Below are 24,074 nucleotides of genomic sequence, written 5' to 3' on the forward strand. Positions count from 1 at the left end.
TCAGTTTTTCTTTTATCCACTTAATAGTTAAGGTAGTGGTTTTTTTTTTTTTTTTTAATTTTTAAGGGCTTGAATTTTCAAATGGTTTTATGGGGATAGAATTTATGTCCTATCCATTTAGATTGTCCAGTTCAGTGATTTTTAGTCCATTCACAGAGCTGTGCAGCCATCAACACAATTTTGCAACATTTTTATCATTCCTAAGACAAACCCCGCACCCGTTAGCAGTCACTCCGTTTTCCTTCTGGCCAGCTCTCTTCTGCCCTCACCCCAGCCCTTGGCAACGACCAGTCTACTTTCTGTCTCCATAGATTTGCTTATTCTGGACATTTGATAGAAATTTAATTGCACAGTATGTGGTCTTTTATGACTGGCTTTTTTCCCTTTACTATCATGTGTCCAAGGTTTATACATGTTGGAGCAGAATCATTACTTCATTCCTTTGCATTGTCAGATAACATTCCATTGTGTGGAAACCGCATTTTATTTATTTATTGGATGGACATTTGAATTGTTTTACTTTTTGGCTATTATGCGTCACAGTGCTATGAACAGCTTTGGTTTTTAAAGACATAGTCTTCTCTGTAATTTTTTTTACGTGGGTTTAGGCCATGTGGCATATATGCTTTCTAGGTTTAAAAAAATGTTTGACATTTGTCTTGTGGTTTAATATAAGATCATTTTTTGCAAATGTTTCATGGGTGTTGGAAAAGAAGGTGAAACCTCTCAAATTACCCTTATAATTGCATTGGAATGTTTAAATGATCAACTTGTGACAACTTAGTCTGTCAAGGACAGAAATATGTATTAGACTCCCCTTGCATTTCTGATAGCTTCTGCCTTATATTACTCAGTATATAGACGTTTGTAACAATTGTAAATTTATGGTGAAGTGTCCCATACAAAATGATCTTGGTTCTGTTTGTTAATTGCATTTACCTCTTTGTTATTAATTCTGTGAACTCTGTTTTATTTCTCACTTGCATTCCTTTTATAAACCGTTGACTATATTTTGGGTTTGAATATTTTAGTTGCTTTAAGCGTGATTCTTGAAAACTGCACTTAGTTGGGCCCAATATGAGAGATCCTGCCTTTTAGTAAAGGAATTCTTTCCACATACTTTTAGCCTTATGCCATATTTTGAATCGAATGTCATTTTGTGCTTTCTTTTTTGTGCTTTCTTATTCTTTCCTTATTCTTCTCTTATGGCCTACTACAGTGTCTTTCTACATGACATGCAAATCACTGCCTCACATCATCGTGGAGGGAGGGCATGTTGGTGCACTCAGCTCACACATTCCCACTTTGCCTGAGGCTGATCAGCTGAGGGATGGAATGAGACAGTGTTAGGGTGAGGGTTGCCTACTGTGGGCCCAGTGGTTCAACTAGCAGAGGTGCTCCCAGGTTGTTAGGGATGGCCTCTTCTCTGTTCCTAAGAATGATCGTGAGAGCTGCCATTTATTCTCTGCTTTCTCTGGGCCTGGCACTCTGCTACTCTGCTAGGCTTGTTAAGCACTGTCTCAGTGAATACTGACAATGGCTGCGTGAATACGCAGGCACTGAGAGGTTGTCTGGGGTCATATAACTAGAGAGTGGACTTGGCCCACATGGTCTGGCCGTAAGCCCTAAGCTCTTGACACTGCCCGCTCCTGATGCCCCGTCTCCACGTGCAGGTCATTATTTTCCTATTCCTTCCTTGCAGTTGCCACCTGTCTGCCCTCTGCCATTTATGACTTGCAGGTGGCCTCCATCAGACACTATATGAAGTGGGATGAATTGTCTTAACTTTTTCTTGTGACATTCTCTGTTCTTGGACCGCAGGGCGGTGTGTGTTGGGCTTCTGAGGGCAAAGTGGACCAACGCCGTCTCCCCTTTCTGAGCTCTGTCCCTTGTAATCAGACCAAGTGTCTGAGTCACCTCCTCAGGCCACTGGCCAGAGGCCCCTCGTGCATCACCCGATGGTTCTCGTGAGGCCACAGGACAGGTCTGTACTTGCAGTGGACACGTGGCCTGTGCCAGCCCTGAGTTTCTGGAGCCACGGCTTGTCCTTGATGGCCTCCTCTCGGTGGCCTCTCCCTGGAATTAGGTAGCAGAGGCGCTGTGTAGGCCTCGGTGTGGCTCAGTGCTCCTGCCTCTACTTCCGAGAGCCCAGCTTAGCTGCCCTGCTCTGTGCTTCCAGCCTGACGGCAATTTCCCTCCCCCCTCAGACAGTCGGGCTGCATTTCTCACGCTCATACAGAAAATGATTCCTGACACACACCAGCAAGAGGGAGAGAACAGGAGGTGTTGCCAACATGCTTTCTGTTCTCAGAACTGTGTGCGAGGGTTTTCCATGGGGGGTGCCACAGTTTCATTAAAAAGAAGGAGGCAAGATGCCATTCTGAGGCTTTGTGGGCCCATCGTCCTGAGAGCAGTTGGGGCCCTACCTGCCCGTCTGACCACCGTGGGCAGACCCTGCCCACATCCAGGCTGTGGTTGCAGTACTGCTTCCTCCTGGAAACCCATCCTGTCCCAGGGCTGGATTTGTTTATCGAAGGAGGAATAGTTACATAATTCCTGGAAAGTACAATATGGGAAAAAATGTCTGAAACCATTTCTTTTTCCGTTGGCAGAGTGTTTCCTGTAGGTCTTTGCCTCGGGGAGAGGGAGTTATTCTCTGGGAGAGACTTCAGGTCAGTTCCTGATATTTCCTGCTGCTTTGCTGCCTCCGTCGCTAGAGACCTCGGACGGATGGTCGCTCCACGGCGGAGACTTGCTTCTCATGGCAGCAACGGGGTTTATTTTTGTAACGATTCTCTTAAACGTCTGTGGAGCGTTCTATGCTATCTGGTTTCCTGGGACTGTTCAGTTCTGTTCACTTGTGTGCCCCTCACTCCCGGTAGAGGTGCCCTCCCGTAGCCCTGGCTGGTGTTAGTAACCGTGTGCGTGTGTCGTCCAGCCCCTTCGCATGCAAATTTTAGGGCCAGTTGGCTGCACTTGCACGCACTGTTTCTTGTGAAACATAATTTTCAAAACACTGAGGGAAAAACTTACTACATTTTAAAAATAAGGCTGTCTGAAAAGGTTTCTTCCCGGTTACTTCAAAGCGTAAAAATAGCGGTGGGAAATAGGTCACTTATTTGCAGCTTAAATTGATCCGATGGTAACTCCTTGTTCATACCCAGTTCAGACTGCGGGGATAATACGAGCAGGCGAGAGCTGTGGGGAGCGGCTCCGCCGCCGTTTATTTCTAAACAGCTTTGTTGACTGAGAGGGTGTTTGGTTTTCACTACCTGTAATCCCCTCCAGGAAATAGCTATGTAAAATGAAGAATGTAATGGCTTTTAGAAGGTTTAGAGCTGATTCTAAAAGTAACCCTAGGCAGTGTGGAAAATCCTGATCTCTCAAGGAACAAAAAATTAGGCATTCTGACAGTTCTGAATTATAAGAAAACATTTAGACATTCTTGGTAAATGTAACCAGACTTTTGATATATGAAGGAAATTTCTAGAACCTAAGGCATTCCTTCAGACAAGCAAGCACTGCCATAGATAAAGGAAGCCTTTATTTTCAACTATGCGGTTTAAAGAAAAGGTAAGTTGTTTCTGAGTAGAGAACAAACGGGCCTAAAAGGACTTTCAAAAAGAAGTGTTTGCGCTGAGGCCCCAAAGCCCCCAGAACAGCAGGGTGAGTGAGGGGCTCACACTCGGAGTCTGAGGACAGCATGAGCCAGCCCGCAGCGAGATGGGGTGTTCTCGGAGCCCGCCGTTGAATGATGGGTGAGCACTCTTGTTAGGGAGTGGACGAGACAGACACACTTTCTGCTCTGGGGGAGCTCACAGCCCAGGTCTGATCAGTAGCAGTGAACAAGAAACTGAAAGTAAGCTGAGCATTATGAAGGGCAAGGCAAAGGAGCAGATAAAGGGGCCCTGACCCAGTCTGGGGGACCAGGGAGGGTTTTCTGGAGCAAAGCCCTGAAGGATGAATAAGCTGGGTGAGGAGGTGGGAGGTGAGCATGCCAGACAGAGACAACAGCTTGTGCAAGAGCCCCAGAGTGGGGAAAAACATGTTTGTTGGAAAAACTGGCTGGAGAGTAGAGAATGAGGGGGAGGGTATTGTGAGAAGCCGCTGGAGTGGAAGGGAGGGGGTGAGATCGCCTGGGGCCCAGACACTGTGAGTGGGGAGTTTAGGCCCTGATTCCCCCTAAGAGCAGTGGGAAGCCATGGAGGGCTCAAAGCAGGGGCATGGCCAAGAAAGGACTTGCATTTAACACACGCCGCCTGGCCTGCAGCATGTGAGTACCTTTGAGGAGGTCAGGCTGGAGGAAGGAAGACCAGGTAGGGGACCGTGCAGGAGCCCATGCTTCATCACTGTATTTCAGAATGGCTAGAGGGAGAGGGAAAGGAAAGCCTTTGAAACACAGTTCATTTTATTTCATTTTATTATTTTATTTTTGAGAGAGTGAGAGAGAGCGTGTACATGTGCGAGGAGGGGGAGGAGGGGCAGAGGGAGAGGATCTTCAGCAGACTCTGTGCTGAGCATGGAGCCTGACGTGAGGCTCGATCCCAGGACCCTGAGATCGTGACCTGAGCCGAAATTAAAAGCTTGACGCTTAACTGACTGAGCTGCCCAGGCGCCCCCAGAAACAGTTCATTTCAGAGCAGAGCCTTGGAAAGACATGAAACAGTTGTCAGTGAGCACATTCCTTACACCCGATGGAGACAAATGGCATTTCCCTGTGCTTTGACTTTGAGAATCCACATGAGCTCAAAAATCCATTGAGCTGTGGCCTCCTTACAGTGGAGACGGGAGGGCAAGCACGGTGCTCTCTCCAGCTACCCACAGAAGGCAGGCGGGACTGGGGCGGGGGGCGCTGATGCCAGCAACACCTCTGCTTCCCAGAACATGGATCGGTGTGGCCACCAGCACCCCAGGACCAAGGCCACAGGCTCCCAGTTTGGGGGTGACTACATCGTTATCCAGCTGTCCCCAGGTTCGCCAGCATTAAGGGTAATGCTTTCCTTTAATGCCCAACTGAAAACTTTCCATTCCACATGCAGGAAATCCAGACTTTTTTGTTTTCAGTTCTCCCCTCCATGTGTTTCTAAGGATCCCCAAGGAATACTCATTTGTTCCACAGATCATCCTGGTGGTTGCATGGCGCCTCAGCGGGCTGCCTGGATCCAAACCTCTGATCCCTCCCTCCAGCATCTCTGTCTTTCCTACCCTGTCCTTGCAGCTGGACCTATGTGGAGCCAGGCTCCTCCTTCCTCCCCTAGGGAAGCACAGTTTGGGATGGATGAGGGGTTGTCAGTGCCACAGAGAAAAGCTTAAGCTTGCTTTCTAGAACGCCTGCTTCTAGGGTTCCTGGGCCATGCCCTTTCTCCTCTTTGCCTGATGGCCACATGCTTCAGCGCCAACCTGTTGCCCTCCCTTTTCTAGCCAAGGAGAGCCCTCGATCAAGCTCCCGTGTCCTCATACTGAGACATCCATCCTCTCTGAGGCCCAGCAGGCAGGGAAGAGCTGGCCTCTGACTCATATCAGACATGCTTCTGAGTCAATAGAAGAATCGCAAAGACAACTAGCATCCCAAATGAAGGAAACCTTTTCCATTATTTTGTAGAGTGGACAGCTGCATGTTGTCTTAAATCTCTCCCTTCTAGAAGAGAATTTTGCCTTTACTTTTGCAGTCTGAAGATATGTTACCTTAAAATTCATATTTCCCTGGGACTTCACAGTCATGTTCCATGTTTACAAAAAGCCAGTGGATCTTATTAAAACCCCTATTTTGTGAGTGAGCCACACTCACAAATTGACTTGTGACTTAGCCAGTGTCATATGCCAGGCGGATAGCAAGTGCAACTCAGCGTCTCGTGCTCTGGCTGGGGCTCCACACAGCCTTAACTCACACATTGTCCAGCTAGTGCCTCTGTCTCCTTGGAGAGAAATAGTGCAGGAGGAAAGCATGTTGGGGAGACATTTGCTCTGCTGCCCAGAGTACCTTGTTGCCTTTGCCCCTTTCAGAGCACGGGGGGACGTGCAATCTGCATTTCTCTGCATCAAGAAGTTGTATCTGATCCCCAAAAGGAGGTGAGAGCACAGCCCATTTTGTGCAAGAGAAAGTGTTTTCACAGCAGGAATCCATGTCCTCATCAGGATGACTGCTTTGCTTTGACCTTTCATCTCCGGATTTCCAACCAGAAGCTCACGATAGTAATAATGACAACTCCTTGGTTATTCTCTCCCACGTGACTGGCACTGCACTGAGCACTTTATGAGAATTAATCTCATTTAATCCTCCCAATGCTCTGAGGGAGGCACTGTTTTTTACTTATTTCACAGCTGCAGAGGCCAAATGGGACTCATGTTAAAGGTCTTACCACTTTGCGGTGCCACTTCCTAGTGGTGAGACCAGTGCCCAGCCCATTCTGACCCAGTGCCCAGCCAGAAACCTCAGAATATGCCGCATGTCCCTGTGAAAGACCTTCAAGCTCTGGGGAAACCTAGACAGTGGACTGAGAAGGAGCAGCTCTGGATACCTTCCTGTGTGGAGTGGAGGCTTGAGATGGGGGACTGAGGGTCACCTCCCCCAGGTCAGCAAGCCCTAAGCAAGACAGATGTTGGTGGTGGAGGAAAGGCTAGTGAGTTTCTCTGTCCTCAGGACTAACCTTGTGTCTTGTACATCTCCTTGCTGGTTTGAAGGGAGAGTTAAGACAACTGACATGGAGGACCTGAAAGATTCTGAGTGGTCGATAGCTTGTAAGATGGCCCCAGTGCTCCCTGACCCCCAGTATTCCTGTCCTTGTGTAATCCCTTCCCCTTGAACATGGGCAGAACATACTGACTTGTTCCTAACAAACAGAATGTGACAGAAATAATGAGACATCCATTATGTCCTCAGGGATATCTGAGATCAGATTACTAAAAGACCATGCCTTCAGTGTGAGGGGCTTGCTCTTGCTGTCTGTCTCTTGGATCTCTTCCTATCCCTTGGATTCTGGGGGAATCCAGCTGCCTTGTGTTCGTCAGCTCCCCCGTCAAGGGTTTGAGCCCTGCAGGCCACCACGTGAGTGAGTTTGGCAACAGAGTCCCCCTCGGTGGAGCCTTCGGATGAGACCACAGCCTCAGCCCATGGCTTCACTGAGAACTGAGACTCCTTGAGTGAGGCGCCCACCTGAGATGTCCCCAACTCCCCGACCCAGGGAACCAGTAAAGTAAGACATGAGGAAGCTACTAAGTTTGGGGGTAATCTGTCACGTAGCAATGGGTAACTAACACACCTCACAACCTTGATCACTACCCCCCATTTATTATTTTGTTACCCCAGCTGTAAAACTGAGCACACAAAAGACCATAAGAGTGATCTTTAGGGCAGCAGGAAGTTCTAGATCTGTCTCAGAAGCTAATGTTGAGGGGAAGAAATTCTATAGGACCAGGGGTGGTTGCCACTTTGAGAGGTAATGAATTCTTGCAGTTCTGTAAGGAAGAAGGGTGCCTGAAAACGGCCTGGAAAGTTACCCCGCGAAAGGCTTTAGTTCCCTACTCAGGTGTATGTTGGGCTTTAGAGGGTAATGTGTGCAGGCCTTCAGAGGTCCAGGAATGCCTGCTCAGGAAACTGGAAGACGGCCGTTCTGTGTGGCTACCCAGAGAGCTGTGCTGGGGAGGGGCCTTCAGTGCCACTCATTCCCTTAGAAACTTCTGAGATGATAAAAGTAACACGTTTGTTGTGAAACTCACACTAAAAAGAAGTCTGTGAAGTAAGAAGCAGAAACCCCTTCTTCCTCACCTACTTCCCCGAAGCAACCACAATTAACGGTCGGAGTGTATCCTTCCAGACATTTTAATCCCCATACACTAACATACGTGCACGTGTGTATGTGCGGGGCCGGGGGAGGATGCGAATAATATTTCACTTTTTAACCAAAATGGGGACATTTTATTCATTTTTGTTTTGCACCTTACATTTTGTTCCACATAAAGAATCACAAATGTTGTTTGGTGGCAGCACATATAGAACTTCTTCCTTCTGTCCGGTGGCTCCGTAGCACCTGTGGCAGGCGCGTGGGTGGTTGTCTGAGCTGGGCCTGCGTGCGCGCTGGCTCGTGCAGCTGTGTGCTGACGGACGAGCGGGCGGTGCCTTCTGTGCTCTCCCTGCGATGGGAAGTGCGGTGGAGAACATCTTCACTGGTGTGTCTTTCCTCGCCTGCAGAGAATTTCTGGAACACTGAGGACGAGGAAAGGAATTGCCACATGTGGAAGTGCTTCGGAATGGCCGCACAGAGGACAGGGATTATCTGTGTCTGGGTTGCCATGTGTGGCGGGGCTGCCCCAGGCTTCCCCATGTCAGGAGGGACGGGGATACTCAAAAGTCTTGGTGATGGTTGGTACCGAGGCATTATGTCCTCAAGTGGCAGACTCCCAGATGTGGGCTGGGTCAGGCTTGCCTCTGGATCTGAGACTAGGTGAGGAAGCCCCAGGCCTGAAGGCATGGAGATGGCAGACAGGGAGCCAGCCTACCAGATGATGTGGCCCAGGGCTCGGACCAGCCAGAACGGGCACACAAGGGGACACTGGGATGGCCAAAGTGTGGGGCTGAGTGAGTCAGTTGGAGGATAAGTGGAAGCAAGACGGGCCAGACCCAGCATTTAGCCCTGGCAAAGCCCTGGTAGATAGCCCTGGACTGGCTTCCTGACATCTGGGGACCTACTGTCCCTCCAGCTCCTTCTGCACACACGGGGTGCTGGGCTCACTCACAAAACTGCTGCTCTGGGCAGGCCGCCACCACGCTTCTCAGATGTGTAGGGGGTGGTCACAGGGTGAGAGAGGGCCCTTAGTTGTTTCATTCTGCCCTTGTGAGCAGTGATTTAATGCTGCAGAAGCAGGAGTGCAAATCCCGAGCAGCACAGGCTGCGTGTTCTTGGGCAAGTCACTTACATCTCTGAGCCTTGATTTCTGTTCTGTCACAGAAAGTATAATTAGGACACCCACCTCATAGGTCGTTATGAGATTTAAAGAGACACGCATGGTGCCTGGCACACAGAGCACCCTGTGGATGGTAGATGGCATGAGTCTAATCTAGAGCAAAATACTGCCAGGAGGATTCCAGCAGTGGGGACCTTGTGGCCTCCTGTATCCACGGAGACTTTTGAGAAACTCAGCGAATCCAGGAAGGACAGGAAGAGCCCGTCCGGGCCTAGCCGGGTGTCCCAGTGAGTGACCCAGCAGGGCCTGGCAGGGTTGGATGTGCTTTGTGGGGCAGAGCAGGGGCGGGCAGGGGGAGGTGCTGAAGAGCAGACACCGTCTCATGGGTAGTGGGACAGACTCCACCCAGCCAGCAAAGTACAGTCCCCAGAGAGGAAGAGGGTGGACAGCAGCTAAAGTAGATGCCTTCTTGGATATAGATCTAGGCTGAGACCCCGCCTTCTCTAGGAGCCTGGGAACCACCCCCGCCTGCCCCCCGCAGCACTGAACTCCAGCAGCAGCACTCATCCTAGCCAGAGTTGATAGAATTGAGGTGGACACCCAGTTGAGCGGCCTGTCGGAGCCTCTGGCCGGGAGTGAGCCCTGGAAGGGAGGATGCTTGTAAGTCTTTGCTGGCACTCAGACCAGGAGGACATGTGAGCTCAGGAATTCCTTGCTGGGAAAAGCAGATGGATGCACAATGAGAAACAGAGAGACCTGCAAGCAAGGGAAAAGGAGAAGAAGGGGGAGAAGCTGGGAAAGCTGCTGCTTTGCCTCCTGAAGGCTTTCCAGGCAGTTTCTGGTTTCTGGCCCTCGTGAGGCCCAGCTGCGTCCCTGCTCATGGACTCTGGGAGATACCTCGTGTCCTTATGTAACCAGCTTATTAAATGAGCCGGACTCGGTCAGGTGTAAGAAGAAACCAACTTACTTTTTTCCCCAGTGTCCTTTCCAGCCCGCCCTGTGCACTGGCTTTTCCCCAGACAACGCTGAAAACCTAGCAAGCCCCTTCATCTTTCTGCTGTCAGGCATGAAAAAGCCACGTCTGTTCTAACCGCGCGATCACCGCAGACAGTCCAGTGTAGCAATCAGAGGTCTGGACTTGGAGAGCTCGACTGGGCTCAGAGACCTGGGGTGGGGGCGGGCTCCCATTCAGTGCTGTCACCAGATCCCACACCCCTCCTGCCTCCCGCTTGCCCACCGAGGTTTGTGAGCCTTGGGGTTGGACCAGGGGAGAGGGAAGAGGGAGGGTCAAGGCCCATCCCACGTGGCCGATATGGTAGGTGTGCCAGGTGCTCAGGCACCCATGCTCGGTGGCGGTGGCGGCTGTGGCGGCAGCAGCAGGGGGACAGTTTCCCTTCTGGGCACCTCAGACTCAGCTGCCGTGATGGGGGATACTTCACATCCACACACCACTTACAGCTCCTTTCTGGGCGCCTGGGCCTCCTGCACCGCCGCTACCTTGCCATCCTCCCTGCTGCCCTCCGCTTCCCAGGAGACCATACCCTTGCCTGCCCCACAAGGGTATGTTCTCTTCATAAGCCCAGCAGGTCAGTGGCCCCCAGTGACCCAGGTACTGGCCCGAACTGGAATGTGGGGGCTTGGCTGGGGTAGGAGAAAGTCTGGGTTTTGCTGACTTCCTTGTGGTTTTTGGGTGCATTCACCATGGAGACCTTAGCGACAGTAGGGCTCCTGCGACTGCAGGCCTTAAAGGGCCACTGGCTGGAATGGGAGAGAAGGGAGGCGTGTTGGTCTGAGCTGGGTAGACTTCTGTGTTTGTTGGCTGTTGGAGCCACACACCAGGCACTAAGGCACCTGGCACTTGAGCCCCCCACCATTCTCTTCTTTGATGCTGCTGGTCATACCCCCATTTTACACCTAGGAGAACTAGTTCCGCATGTCTGATGGGTTTATTCCTTCCTCTCCTTCCATATAGCGGGGGTGTGGTTTAACTCAGGGTTGGGTTTTGGGGTGGGGATTGGGAGAAACAGCTGGTAGCATGGCCTGCTTTTGTTTGGATTCCAGCTAGTTTAGAAAAGGGGTTGCTCCGCATTGTCCAACATGGCTTTCCAGAACTCTGCTTTGGCTTTTGGATCTAAGACTGTGACCAGTAAGGCTGGATGGACCCTGTTTTCCTTTACCATCAATCCTTGTGTCCTGGACACTGCACTTGAGATGTGTGAGGAGGCCTGGCTGTGATGTGGGCCAAGGTCAAGATAGTCTCACCAAAGAGCATACAACAGCTGATAACCCCAACAACCAGCCGGCTAGAGGTCTGGGAGAAGGCGGTTATGAACTCTTACTTAGTGCCGATGCCTGGCACCTTCCTGATTAACTGCTGCTAGAGGATTCGGACTTATTATTTTTTAAAGATTTTATTTATTTATTTGACAGAGAGAAAGTGAGAGAGAGAACACAAGCAGGGGGAGTGGGAGAGGGAGAAGCAGGCTTCCCACCGCACAGGGAGCCCAACACAGGGCTCAATCCCAGGACCCTGGGATCATGACCCAAGGCGAAGGCAGACACTTAACTACCGAGCCACACGGGCCCCCCAGTACTAGAGCGTTCTTACCAGCAGTCTGACTGTGAGCCTCCTTTTGTCCTCTCCTGTGAAGTGAGAACAGTCCTTTCTTCACAGGGCTGCCGTGAGGGTTACATAAGAAAACACGAAGTCCAGGCACATAGTAGGCTTTAGTAAACATCCGTCTCTCCCAGCTGCATCTCTCCTGAAAACAGCTCTCGTGTGGCAGTATTTCTTGACCACTGAGAAGAGGGATTGCTGGGTCCAAAGGTATAAGAGTTTTTAAATTTTGCTGCACACAAATGTCCATATTTGGTGCCCACATTGCCAAGTTGCTCTTTAAATAGACCGAATCAACTTGTACTTGCGCACACAGAGAACGTATTTCTCCATTCGCTTGTCAACATGGAGGTTCTTTTATCTTTACAATCTGATAGGCACCACGTGGTGGTTTGTGCTTGATTTAATGTCCCTCTCTGGTTATTACTGAGATTGGTGTCTTGTTTACTGGCCTTTTATGCTGTAATGTGTTTGTATACTTTACAAAGTTTTCTATCACAGCGTTTGTATCTTTTTTCTTAATTTGAGATAGTACTTGGTATGGCATGAATATTAATCCTGTATTTTTTTTTCTTTTTTTCTTAACATATAATGTATTATTTACTTCAGGGGAACAGGTCTATGAATCATCCGTCTTAAACTTTCACAGCACTCGCCATAGCACATGCCCTCCCCAATGTCCATAACCCAGCCACCCTATCCCTGCCCTCCCCACCCTCCAGCAACCCTTAGTTTATTTCCTGAGATTAAGAGTCTCTTATGGTTTGTCTCCCTCTCTGGTTTCATCGTGTTTCATTTTTCCCTCCCTTTCCCTATGATCCTCTGTCTTCTTTCTCAAATTCCTCATATCAGTGAGATCATATAGTTGTCTTTCTCTGATTGACTTATTTTGCTTAGCATAATACCCTCTAGTTCCATCCACATTGTTGCAAATGGCAAGATTTTGGGTTTTTGATGGCTGCGTCATATTCCATTGTATTCCATTCATCTGTTGATGGACGTCTAGGCTCTTTCCATAGTTTGGATACTGTGGACATCGCTGCTATAAACATTCGGGTGCACGTGCCCCTTTGGATTTGCCTTCAATCTCAGTCATGTTTTAGTTTTTAGAGGGCAGAAAATTTGGGGTTTTCTTTAGTCATATCCCTTAGTCTTTTCCTTTTTGGTTTTGGGGTTTTCCTGCTATGCCTAGAGATGACTTCCCAGCCCACAGATTTGTTTTTCTGGTAGCTGGTGTGAAAGCTGGATTGGAATGAGGGAGACAGAGGCACAGGGCTCCTTGTCCAGGGAGCAGCCTGTTGTAGTAGTTGAGGGGAGAGGAGACACAAAGGCAGAGAAGAGGGCTTCCGTGGTTGGATGGATGGATTGGCCTTGGCAAGGCAGGGAGAGAAGTCCTTGTTTTTGACCTGGGCAATTGCTAAATGGTGCCTTTTGGTGAAAGAGGACCAGACCTGGGGGAAGATGTTTCAGGGGTTGGTTCACTGTCAAAGAGGTGCTTCTAGGATGTTCAGTGAAGACATCTAGGGCATGGCTGGATGTGAGGAGGTGGAGCCCCAGAGAACTTCAAGGTGCTGTTTTGGGACTCCTGACGGTGTAGGTGGAAACCAAAGGTAGGGAGAGTGTGATTTAAATGATTTTGGTGAATGTCCCTGATGCTGAGTCTAGCTCTGATATAGGGGGTCCCAGGACAATAACACACAGTGTAAATACGTCCAAATAGCACTGATGGCTTTTATTGCAGATTTGTGTCATTACAAGGGTAATCTGGGAATATATTAAAAAAAAAACCCTCCCTTTTATATACACAAAACATGCTACATGGTACACTTCGTGAGAGCGCTGAGGTAATAGGCACACACCCAGACATGACAGTACCAAACGTTCCGACATCTCTCACACCCCCATTCACATGCCCACCGGGGCAGTCTCACCTTCTGGACTCATCTCTTGCTCCCTGCTTGGCAAGAGTCCCAGCAGTACTGAGTCTGACACTTCGTGGCCAACAGGACTCCGAGAGCCACCATGCTGCAACACACCAGCCACGGGCTCTGGGGGCTCCTGGCAGTTCAGGAGCTTGTGAGAAGTGGCCAGTTGTCATTTTTGTGGCACCTGTTTTCCAGAGAAGTGTCGTTTGGGGACGAGATGCAGACTCTAGTCAGCCTGAGAGCATGGGACCTTTGGTCTGTAGCCATTCGGGGGCCCCAACGATCGGGTGATGACTTCTCTTCAGTTGAATATCTCCTGGGCAAGGTAGGTTATTATTTCTGTGACGGTTAAAATGACATGGAGGCTAAAGTGTGAATGGAACATATAAAACTGTGAATACATCATCTACGTGGCCGGGAGTTAGCTTTCAGGCCTGGCCTTCCCTTTCCTGACCAGAAACCTGGAGCCCAAAACTGTTTATTACTCAGAGGCTAAGGAATCTTGCCTGGAAAGAAAGGATGATATGACAGAAAAGGTAAGGAGTGGGTAGGAAGGGGTACAGAGGAGCAGAGAAGGTGGCTGGAACCGCACTGAGTGGCCAAGGACCAACACATGGAAGGTACTTCCTGAAGTACCTGGTGTTGGATGAAGGAGAAGGTGGATGGATGGATGGATGGATGGATGGTGGAAAAGTCCTGAGAATGTGAGGAAGTCTAGAAATGGAGAGGGAGGAGGGTTTTGAAATTTGGTCAGGTGCCCAAAGGGGTTCTTCAGTGAGGAAGGAGGGAGCCCCACGTGAGTGAATAAGCAGGTAGACACTCCTGGAAGAACCCCAGCACTTGGATCGTTCTTTGAATTGGAGCGACACCGTCTGTGATTGGCTCTCAGACTCACGGAGCACGATGTGAATGTGACGCTTTCCTCCTAAGAGCAAAGCTGTTGGTAACAACTTCAACATCTGAGACTTAAACATATGCATGTTTAGGCTCGTAACCAAAGCTGTGTGTATGTCTAGACATAGTACACATGGCAGATGTGGTGCACACACACGTTCCTAAGGTCGGCTCATACATGTGTGTTATGAAGGTATTGTGCAGTTGTGCTTTTGTTACTGGGATTTGATTTCCTTAAAGAAGGATTCGTCTGTAGTCCTGTGTTGTGTGGAAACCTGAGTGGATCTCTGGTAGGAAGAAAAGCAGTAGGGACAGAGAATACTGTGCCGATTCCATTCCATTATCTGCCGCAGCGACTTGGGGAAACAGAATCCAGGGCCCCATCCTCCCGGCCCCCTGGTGAACTGATGGGGAGTTGCTCCTGGTGCTGGGGCCAGCATGGCCGGGGCAGGCTCCTGGATGGCCACGAGAGGTCAGGAGGGGAGCTGGTTTAGTGGAAGGTGTTGGGGTTAGGTCGGATCATCATCACCACTTTCTTGAGCGAGTAGGAGCCTCCTCGGAACTCAGCCCAATAGACCCCGTCCTGGTAGCGGCTCCGGTAATGGCCCCCGCGGTACCAGACCCCATTGAGGTTGGAGTGGGCACAGGCGTTATACCACCAGCCTCCCTTCTGGTAGTGGGCACAGTTTCCTGCAGGAGACAAGGGAGGAGGTCACAGGGAGGAGGCAGTTTCACCCGAGTCTACTGTTTGCTTGGGGACTTTCGCGGCGCCCACTCTGGTGGGGGGAGCGATTGGAACAGGAATGCTTGAGAGGCGGGCTGGGCTTTGGGTCTGCTCTGACCTCCGAGGCTCGGCCATGTGACCAGCTCCTCTCAGAGCCACTGAACTGTCCTAAGCGGGTGCCTCCTGCACAGGACCACGTTGGGATGGAACGAGGGCACATAGTCACTCAGCCCAGGGCTTGTGTGCGGGAAGCACCTGGGGTGGGGGGTGGAATAGGAAGCAGAATGATCTGGGGTGGGCAGGGGAGAGGCCACCGGGTTCTTAGGAATTTAAGAGTTGCAACTGTTGGATCAAGAGTTTTTATAGAATGACAAAGGAAGTGTTTAAGTTGAAATGTTCCTCCACCTCCCGGCCCAGAGTCCGGCCAGATGGTTTATGATTTCACAAAAGAAAGATATTTTCATAAAAGTTCTGGCACTATCACATCATGCTGGATTTTGCTGCCAAGGACAAGCAGTTCGGAACAACAGTAAACGTGTGGGCAAGGTGCAAGTGGGTGTGCAGGGGCATTGGCCTTCTCCGGAAGGAAGAGGAAGAGGAGCCACTGGCTGCTTGGGGCCGCTCTTAGTTAAAAGAGGAGTTCCCCAGTGTCCTGAGCAGGACTGGGAAGGGGACCCCCCACTCAGGGAAAGGCTGCCCCAAGCAAGCTTGGGGGTTGGGGCCTAACGGAGCTGGTGGCCCCACTTCAGCTGAGGCCTTGGGGAGACGTGAGGCAGCAGCAGGCTGACAGAGGCAGAAGCTCAGGAGAGACTCAGCTCAGGCACCCAGAGCCTCTGCAGCCCAGGTGTTCCCAGAGTTTTCCTCAGGCACCTCTAGGCCATCACTTGAGGCCACAAGGACCAAATGGCGGTGCTGGATTTGCAGACCAGAGAGAGCCCTTGGTGCACCACGGCCAGCCTCCCGTGTGAGTGGAAGCCTGAGCTCACCCTGCATGACCCCAGGGACAAGGAGCTCACTTCCTTGCCATCCGATGACAGTGCCGCCGGACAGGCCTGACAGTTGGGGTCACAGAGCAGTCTTCTCCCTGCTCTGTGACCCATGATGGCCCTCAAGAAGTGCTGTACCAGCCCTTGTGCCCCCAGAATCTGGCCAGCTCTGAGGGTCATCTTCCTGCCCTGCTTTTCCTGGGAGCCTTGGCAGCCCTGGCCAGAGAAGACATACTGCTTCCTCAGGGCCCCCTGTAGTGCCAGTCAGAAGAGAGCTGTCTGGATGTCTCCCGTGTGGCGAGAACAGCCTGCCGGGACGTGGCTGCCGGGACACCTAGAGTAAGGCCCTTGCTCCCCCTCACGTAGGTAGCAGAGCTTGCCTCAAGAGCAGGTAGTTCCTAGGACAGTCCTTAAAGAGGTGGGAGTGGCCTGCAGACCAAGACTCAATGGAGGGGACAGGTTTGTCCATGAGAACAGACAGCCTTGGCCTAGAGGTAGGGTTGGCTCTTCGGAGAGGGGCAGCACCTCGCTGGCTTTGCCAGGTAGCCCAGAGGCCCTCAAGTCAGGAAACTGGGTGTGGGGCCTCGAGAGGCTTCACTGTGGGGGCGGCTGACGTCTGGACTCAGGCTTGGACTCTATCTGTCCTCTCACAATTTTTTGTTTTTTATTTAATAAAAGCTTTTTAGTAAAGATGTGGCTTTGAGACATGTGACCCTGGATAAATTACTTCGGGTCTCCTACCTGGTTTCCTCTTAATAGCTCCCTACTGCCCACTTGGGTTGAGCCCTATTTGCCAAGTCCCAGACAAAGCTCTTGAGGTACTTTCTCTCTGACCTTCTCACCACCCTGCAAGGTATGTGTCGTCCTGATTTCCAGTTGTGGAACTGAGGCTCAGAGAGACGGAGCAGCGTTGTCTGAGGACGCGGGGCTGGTAGGAGGTGGGACCGCATTATCTCCCAGGTGTGTGTTGTCAGGACCCCGGGTGCCTCAGGCAGAGAAGTGAGGGAGCGCTTGGCCCACAGTGGCCCACAGATGTGTCATCTGTATACAGATATGTCATCTGTACAAATGTGTACCATTTTCCCTTTTCCTTTCTGTGAAGGCCACTTTGACCCGACTTTCGTGAAGGGGGCCTGTGGGCAGCGGGCAGAGGAGTGGACCCTTAGGGAGTAGGAATGGGGTCGGGCCGCTGGGCCCTGGGACCTCCTTGTTCTCAGGCTTTGGCCGACCTCTCTGCCCTGCCCTGTGCTGGGTCCTACCTGTGTAGACATCGTGGTCTCTGTCCAGGGTGGTGAACTGCTTGCCGTTGTGCCAAGTGAAGGAGTCGCCAGCGTTGCCGTGGTAGCGCCCCAGCCGCAGCTTGTAATACTCGCTCTCCGGCTCCAGGCGGAAGCTGGCGTATTCCGCAAAAACTTTGCGGCCAGACCAGTCCTCCATGGTCACCAGCAGTTTGTAGTTCCCTTGGTTCGTCAGCCAGTAGATGTTCTCCAGGCCCAGCCAGTACTCGCCATCAATGTTGCCAAACCCTTGCTGCGGAAAACAGAGGAGAGCGTTCGTGGGGGCCTGTGGTGCCCTCAGCCGGCAGAGCCCCACTGCTGGGTGCTCAGTGCGGGACAGAGGGGACCAGTGGTGGGCAGAGCATAAGAACCCAGAGCCTGGGTTCAAACCCCGCTTCTGTACTTGGCTGTGCCTTGATGAGTCGCTTTGCCTGCCTGAGCCTCACACACGCATCATTTGAGACTGTTGGAAGAATGCCTCCTGTGTGCCAGCCATTGTGTGAATGCGGGACACTGTGTCCCCGTCCCTACGGGGCTGTTGTAGGAACGCACGTAGCGTGCTAAGCCAAGAGCCCGGCACACAGTAGGCAAGCCAGAAGAGTTCCCTGGACAAGCCTTACCTTCTCTGAGCGTCAGCGTCCCTCTCTGGGAGTGTGCGGTGTGTGAGGGTCTCGTGGACGCTCTCATGCACCGGACGGGAATGGGCTGTGGCAAGTGTGTGCTGCATCCACCAAGGCCCCTTTCTAGGTCTAAAAACGGTGGTTTTGTTGCTGTTTTTACGTGTAGCTAAGGAGTCATCGGCCAGGTGGTGGCACTCAAAGTCTTAAAAATAGATGGGTTCATGAATGCTAATAGTAGCCGGTGTAAAGTGAGCAAGGACAGTGTGTTGGCTCTGTTCTTGGGACCTTACATAGGTTTACATAGGTCATTCTATTAGTCCTCATGCGACATAGCTGGGTACTGCTATTATCCTCCCTAGAATGGGTGAACTGGGGTCCACAGAGGCCCAGGGTCATGGGGAGCCTGTGGCTGAGCCAGGATTTGAACCAGGAACCTAGTCTTAACAACTGTGCTCTGCTGCCTCGGAGAAAAACGATACGGGCAGGAGGAGAAAGGGCTGAAGGAGTGGGTCTTCGGGAACCTCTCAGGAAGCAGAGGAGAGAGAGGAAAAAGCAAAGACACATGTGGGGCAGGAGGTAGGTTGGGAGCAGCCAGGACAGGAAGGGGCCACGCAAAGCCACATGTGGACGTCATGGCCAGGGTAGTTTGTAAGCTTTGGTGTCAGAGGCCTTGGCTCACAGCTCTGCCACCTCGTAGCTGTGCGGCCCCAAGCGAGTTATTTCCCCTTTTCATCTGTAACCTGGGTCCATACTTGTGTCTCTGTGCTGGGCTTGGCGTGAAACTAAAGCAGGTAACGGACGGAAGCACTTGTAGCAGTGCATGGTGGCATTTGGTGAACTAAGCTCTTGCTGTCCTTAGTACCGCCTCGGTGTGGAGGAGGGGCCAGATTATGGCTGAGCCCTGCAGCCTTTCCTACTGCCAGGACGAGCACTCAACATCCTGGGAATTAGGGCCCGAGTTTATTCCTGCAGTTCCCTACAACAGGCCCTTGGGACCTGCCCCTTCTGGGCTGTGAGAACAGGTCTTCCTTCCCCTGGAAGCCCCAGCTGGGAGTCAGATGATCCTCGTACCCGGGCTGGGGTGAGGGGCCACCCCACACCAGTGTTTTCCACCTTGTCCACGGGCCTGGTGGGGTCTGCACACCTAGGTCGTATCTTGTAGCAGTGGAGAACGGCAAGCAGGAAAGGGGCTGCTGCTCCCCACCATCCCTGGTGGCTTTGCAAAAATGACCCTGTCAGCGTCTTTTTTACCTCCGGTGTTTCTTGCGTGGGGCCACAAAGGCCCCGACGGGTCAGCGTGCCCCTGCCCTCCACGTGGCTCTCTCACTGGATGTCAGGCTCTGGGGGTGGCCTGGTCACCGTGTGGGCAGCACAGAGGCCCGGGGTCCTCACCTTATAGGTCTCCCAGTTCCTGAAGAAGTTGACAGAGCCGTCCAGGCGCCTCTGGATGACGGTCCAGCCCCCAGGGTCATGTCTCTGGTCGCACCACACCTGCATGAGGCGGTTGGCGTTCTCCGGCTTCACCAGGTAGATGGAGCTGGTGTCATGGCCGTCCTCCAGGGCCTGCAGGCAGTCTCTCCACGGGCCTGGGGACACAGATGGGAGCGCGTCACAGATCTCCCCAGGGCCTGGCCATGGAGTCCCACTCTTGCCTGCCCCTCCCCGCCGGCTGTATCCCCGAGCAGGCACAGCCTCCAGCAGGGCTCCAGCTGTGAGCCGCAGGCCTTCTGTGAGAGGGGACTGACTTTAGTTTTCTAACTTCGAGAAATAACGTGATAGGCAAGAGTCCAGGGCTAGCGGTCAGGGTGCCTGGATTCCCGGCCCACTTTTAGCTCTCACGGTATCAGAGCATGATCTGGGCAAGCTTTCTTACCTCTCCAGACTTCGTTTCCTCCATTTCCCTGGCTTGTAGAAGGCATATCATATTTACCTCGCTCTGGGCCATCGGGGTGGCTGAGTTCAGTTGTGTGGCATTCCTGGAGTGGTTTGTCTTTGAAGCTGGTCCTGTTGTGCCAAGAGTGTGCCTACCAGCATGCAGCAGAGGGATCCCAGTGTAGATCAGCTCCGTCCCAGGCGGGGCGAGGGGTCACTGCTCTCCTGGGTCCCGACAGCTGAGGCTGGCCCACACCACCGCTGCTCTGAGTCCACGCTTGCCTTTCCAGCGACAGTGCCCGGGGACCGTTGTGGTCTCTAGTGATGAACTCCCACAGAGTCACAGTGCCCAAGCAGGGTCCAGAATTCGGCCACGTAGCCAGAGGTTTCAGGATGTTTTGAGATTGAGACACTGGCCTCCACAAACAGCTTTTCTGAGGGGGACCAGCCCTATTCAGCCCGTTTGTATATTTCCCAAAGGAAGCTCATTTAGGGCCACAGGCTCAGAGCTCACACATTCTGAGGTCACTGTCGTATACGCAGGTCCTCGGACTTGAAGGACGATGTCTGGGAAGCCTCCTGGTCCATGGCTGTCTTCTGACACTGAGACCAGATGGGTTCTGTGATTTTGTGGGACTTCACAAGCTGTGAGTTTGGCAGCCCGGTCAGAAGACACGGGTGCTGCTGGGAATCTGAGAGCCACTGTAAGCCTCTCCCCACCCCCACCCCCCTCTCCTAGCACTTTCCTGGATGTCGGTCTCACCAGCAAGAAGGTTGAAACGGGAGTCTCCAAGGTCCAAAGAAGCTAGGTTCTTCCTTGTTGATCTCAGGAACCTTCAGAAGTTTTTCAGAATTACATATATATATTTTTTAAATAATAAAGTTGCCACAATTTGCCTCAGCCTCTCTTCAAAATAGTCCTCAAACCAAGAATATTTAAGACCAGAAGTGCTAAGAAAGTTCCATCTTGTTCTATGAAGGTTTATGTTTCTCCTATTTACTGAGCGTCGGCCCTGGCAGGTGCTGTGCTCGGTGGTGGAAGCCTAGGGCAGGTGGGGGCTGCTCTGATGTCCATCAAGGGTGCGCTGACCTCCTCGCCAGCCTTATTTCAACTTGAATTCCTGTGCGTTCCTGTCCTCTCTCTTTTGCGTGTAAGGGAGGGGCCTCGGAGGCAGATGTACTCGGCTTTTCCCATGCAGATCAAACTTCTCAGATTCCTTCCTGGTTGTAGCTGGGCTTGTTTAGTCCATGTATGATGGTTAAATGAGAGAAGTTTGGGATTTGGGGGTTTTGCTAGACAGCTCAGGTGGGCTTCTCCTGGACCCTTGCACTATGTGTGAGCATCCCCGCCAGGAACCTCGTGGAAGGGCAGGAGTGGTCTTGATCACTCCTCTCTGCCCCCAGTACCTAATGAGGCACCCCGAGGAAAGGTCTGCGTAGGTGTTTGCCATGGACAGTTGACCCAGAGTACTTCTTCTTCCTTCTCCAGGGAGAGCTTCTCACCCATTTACCTGTTCACTAGCCCTCTTCACCCTCAAGGGATGGGGCAGGGCCCCCAGCACTAGCCTGGGATTTGATGGTGCAAGCAGTGGCTTCCCTCTTTGCCTTGTGCTTCGTCTGTGCTGGGGAAGGGGAGCCAGACCTCCAGAAACAGCATTCAGGAAAGAGAAAAAGCTTTTTCTTGTGTTCAGCCCCCAGCCCCAGGGACCAAGGTGGAGAATAAGTCTGTCCCCAACAGCTGGAGCAGAGCATGCAGCAGGCGTGGGAGGGACCCGGCTCTTTCCCAAGTCAGAAGTGCAGGAGAGGCCGTTTGATGGCAATGCTGGTGACAGAAAGTCCGGCAGAGGCCTGTCAAACATCCCCTGCCCCCCAGAACGAGCAGCCAGCCCTCTTACTGCAGGGCCGCTGTGGGGCTCTGGTGGGCTCTCAGAGGGACAGCGTAGCTTGGAAGGAGGCGCCGTGTCGGGACAGGCTTTGGAGGCCACTGGGGAAGTGGGGGGTCCATCTCAGACACACAGCCTGAGCTGCTTTTGGGGATGCCATCAGTTGTTTCAGCTTTACCGTTGACATGTCTACAAAGAGCTTTTTTAAAAATATTTATTTATTTCAGAGATAGAGAAACAGCAGGAGCTAGGGGTGGAGGGGCAGAGGGGGAGGGACAAGCAGGCTCCCCACTGAGCTGAGAGCCTAATCAGGGCTCAGTCCCCCCTGTGATCATGTCCTGAGCCAAAGGCAGACGCTTAACCAGCTGAGCCACCCAGGTGTCCCAAGGGGTCTTTTTAAAAGCAGGTGTTTTAGGGGCCCCTGGGCGGCTCAGTTGTTTAAATGTCCAACTCTTGGTTTCGGCTCAGGTCATGATCTCAGGGTCATGAGACTGAGCCCTGCGTCGTGCTCCACACTTAGTGTGGAATCTGCTAGGGATTCTTTCCCCCTTACTCCCCCCCTCCGCCCCCCTTCCTGCTCGTGCTCGCTCTCTTTCTCTCTAATAAATAATCTTTAAAAAAAAAAAAAAAAGCAAGTGTTTTTTTTTGTTTTGTTTTGTTTTTTTTAAAGATTTTATTTATTTATTTGACAGAGAGAAATCACAAGTAAGCAGAGAGGCAGGCAGAGAGAGAGGAGGAAGCAGGCTCCCTGCTGAGCAGAAAGCCCGATGTGGGGCTTGAACCCAGGACCTGGGATCATGACCTGAGCCGAAGGCAGCGGCTTAACCCACTGAGCCACCCAGGCGCCCCAAAGCAAGTGTTTTAAAATGTGAGGTAGCTTGGGGCGCCTGGGTGGCTCAGTGGGTTAAAGCCTCTGCCTTTGGCTCAGGTCATGGTCTCAGGGTCCTGGGATCGAGCCCCGCATCGGGCTCTCTGCTCAGCAGGGAACCTGCTTCCCTTCTTCTCTCTCTGCCTGCCTCTCTGCTACTTGTGATCTCTGTCTGTCGAATAAATAAATAAAATCTTTAAAAAAAAAAATGTGAGGTAGCTTGTAATCACCCATTTGACAGATGAAAAAGTGAAAGTATGGGGACATTAGGTGACAGCCCTGAGGTCATTTAGCTTATAGGGGACAGCTCCAATGTCAGAACCCAGGTGGTCTGGGTATGGGGGGTCCAGAGCCCATAGTCTAAAGCTCTCTTCTTTTTCCCCAACCAGAGTGAACTCCAGCTTGGGGGGACCAGGCCGACTTAACCTCTGTGTCCCTGGGACCATCTTTAATCTTCGCCAGTCAGCCGGGTTTAAAAAATAAAAATTTATACTTCTTTGTCAGGTAGGAATACCTTTCCAAAATCTTTCTTGGTGATTTAGTTTTCTCCTTTGCTTACCTTTTGGTGTCCTTTGCCCATTTTCAACTATTTTACTATCTTTTATAATGTAGAATTTTACTTTTTTAATCTTTTGTTTGTTGGGCTTTTTTAATCTTGAGGGAAAACCAGGCAGTTCTTTCCTTTAAGGCTTTTAGGGACGGCGCCTCCCCGGCACCGCGCAGCAGGGCAAACTAGTACGGAGGCACTCAGTATTTTCTCTCATCACAAAAAACAATGCTCTGTGTCCCCTGCGCTCTGCACTTGATGTGATACTCAGGACCCATCAGCTTTTATCAGCAGCAGCCACAGTCCAGACAGTTTTCCCTCGGAACCCTTTGCAGAGCAGGACGCTGGCGAGCCTGTCTGCGCTGAGCACGCCCTGTTCTTACACTGAAGGCAGCAGTGGCGAAGGTCAGAAAACTAAATGATGGACGAACATGCCTCAGACGGAATCCTTAGCCTGGGAAAGCTGGCAGTGGGAGAATGACCGAGGAGCAGAAAGGGCAGCAGCAAGACTGTCCCGGGTCTGACTCAGAATGTCCTGCTTTGATGAGAAACCTGCAACCGAGGTAAATACAGGAGTCTGGGGCCCTTGGCTCAAATCTTGGTGGCCTCGTTGCCTCCCCATGTGTCCCTGGGAAGCTCCTCGAGCCTCAGTTTCTCCTTTTGTACCCAGGCGGAATGAGCCCGCCTATTCTGGGGACCACAGGAGCCCAAGAGCACCCAGCGTGAAGCCAGCCGGAGCAGCTGCCAGCACAGGTTCTCTCGTTCTTTCCTGTGCCGCATGGAAGCTGCTGGTTTTGCCACTGTCCACTCCCCGCCTACCCGCAGCCACGCACACACAAGCAACTTACCGTACTTGCTTTTGAATTTGTAAGACGAAATGTACGATGATTTACTTAGTGGTAGATATTTTCCACAAAGCACATTTAAAAGTTACTGCTCTAGTAGAGAGGCCCCCCCCCA

The 24,074-nt window shown here is 51.7% G+C and overlaps 2 protein-coding genes across 16 annotated transcripts in view; one reads left to right on the forward strand and one right to left on the reverse strand.

Annotated features, from left to right (window-relative positions):
* The window catches only part of RALGPS1 (Ral GEF with PH domain and SH3 binding motif 1), a 275,034-nt gene that overhangs the window by 128,617 nt on the left and 122,343 nt on the right, over window positions 1-24,074 (forward strand). The gene's annotated exons all lie outside the window — the stretch shown is intronic.
* The window catches only part of ANGPTL2 (angiopoietin like 2), a 35,161-nt gene continuing 24,312 nt past the window's right edge, over window positions 13,226-24,074 (reverse strand). The window contains exons 3-5 of the mRNA XM_047701147.1: window positions 19,337-19,530; window positions 17,307-17,577; window positions 13,226-15,027 (exon numbers count right to left, since the gene is read on the reverse strand). Coding sequence (XP_047557103.1) covers window positions 14,828-15,027; window positions 17,307-17,577; window positions 19,337-19,530 — 665 coding nt within the window. The 3' untranslated portion in view covers window positions 13,226-14,827. The remainder of the gene's footprint in view (window positions 15,028-17,306; window positions 17,578-19,336; window positions 19,531-24,074) is intronic.

This window comes from Lutra lutra, chromosome 13, assembly GCF_902655055.1.
Source record: "Lutra lutra chromosome 13, mLutLut1.2, whole genome shotgun sequence".
Classification (NCBI taxonomy): Eukaryota; Metazoa; Chordata; class Mammalia; order Carnivora; family Mustelidae; genus Lutra; species Lutra lutra.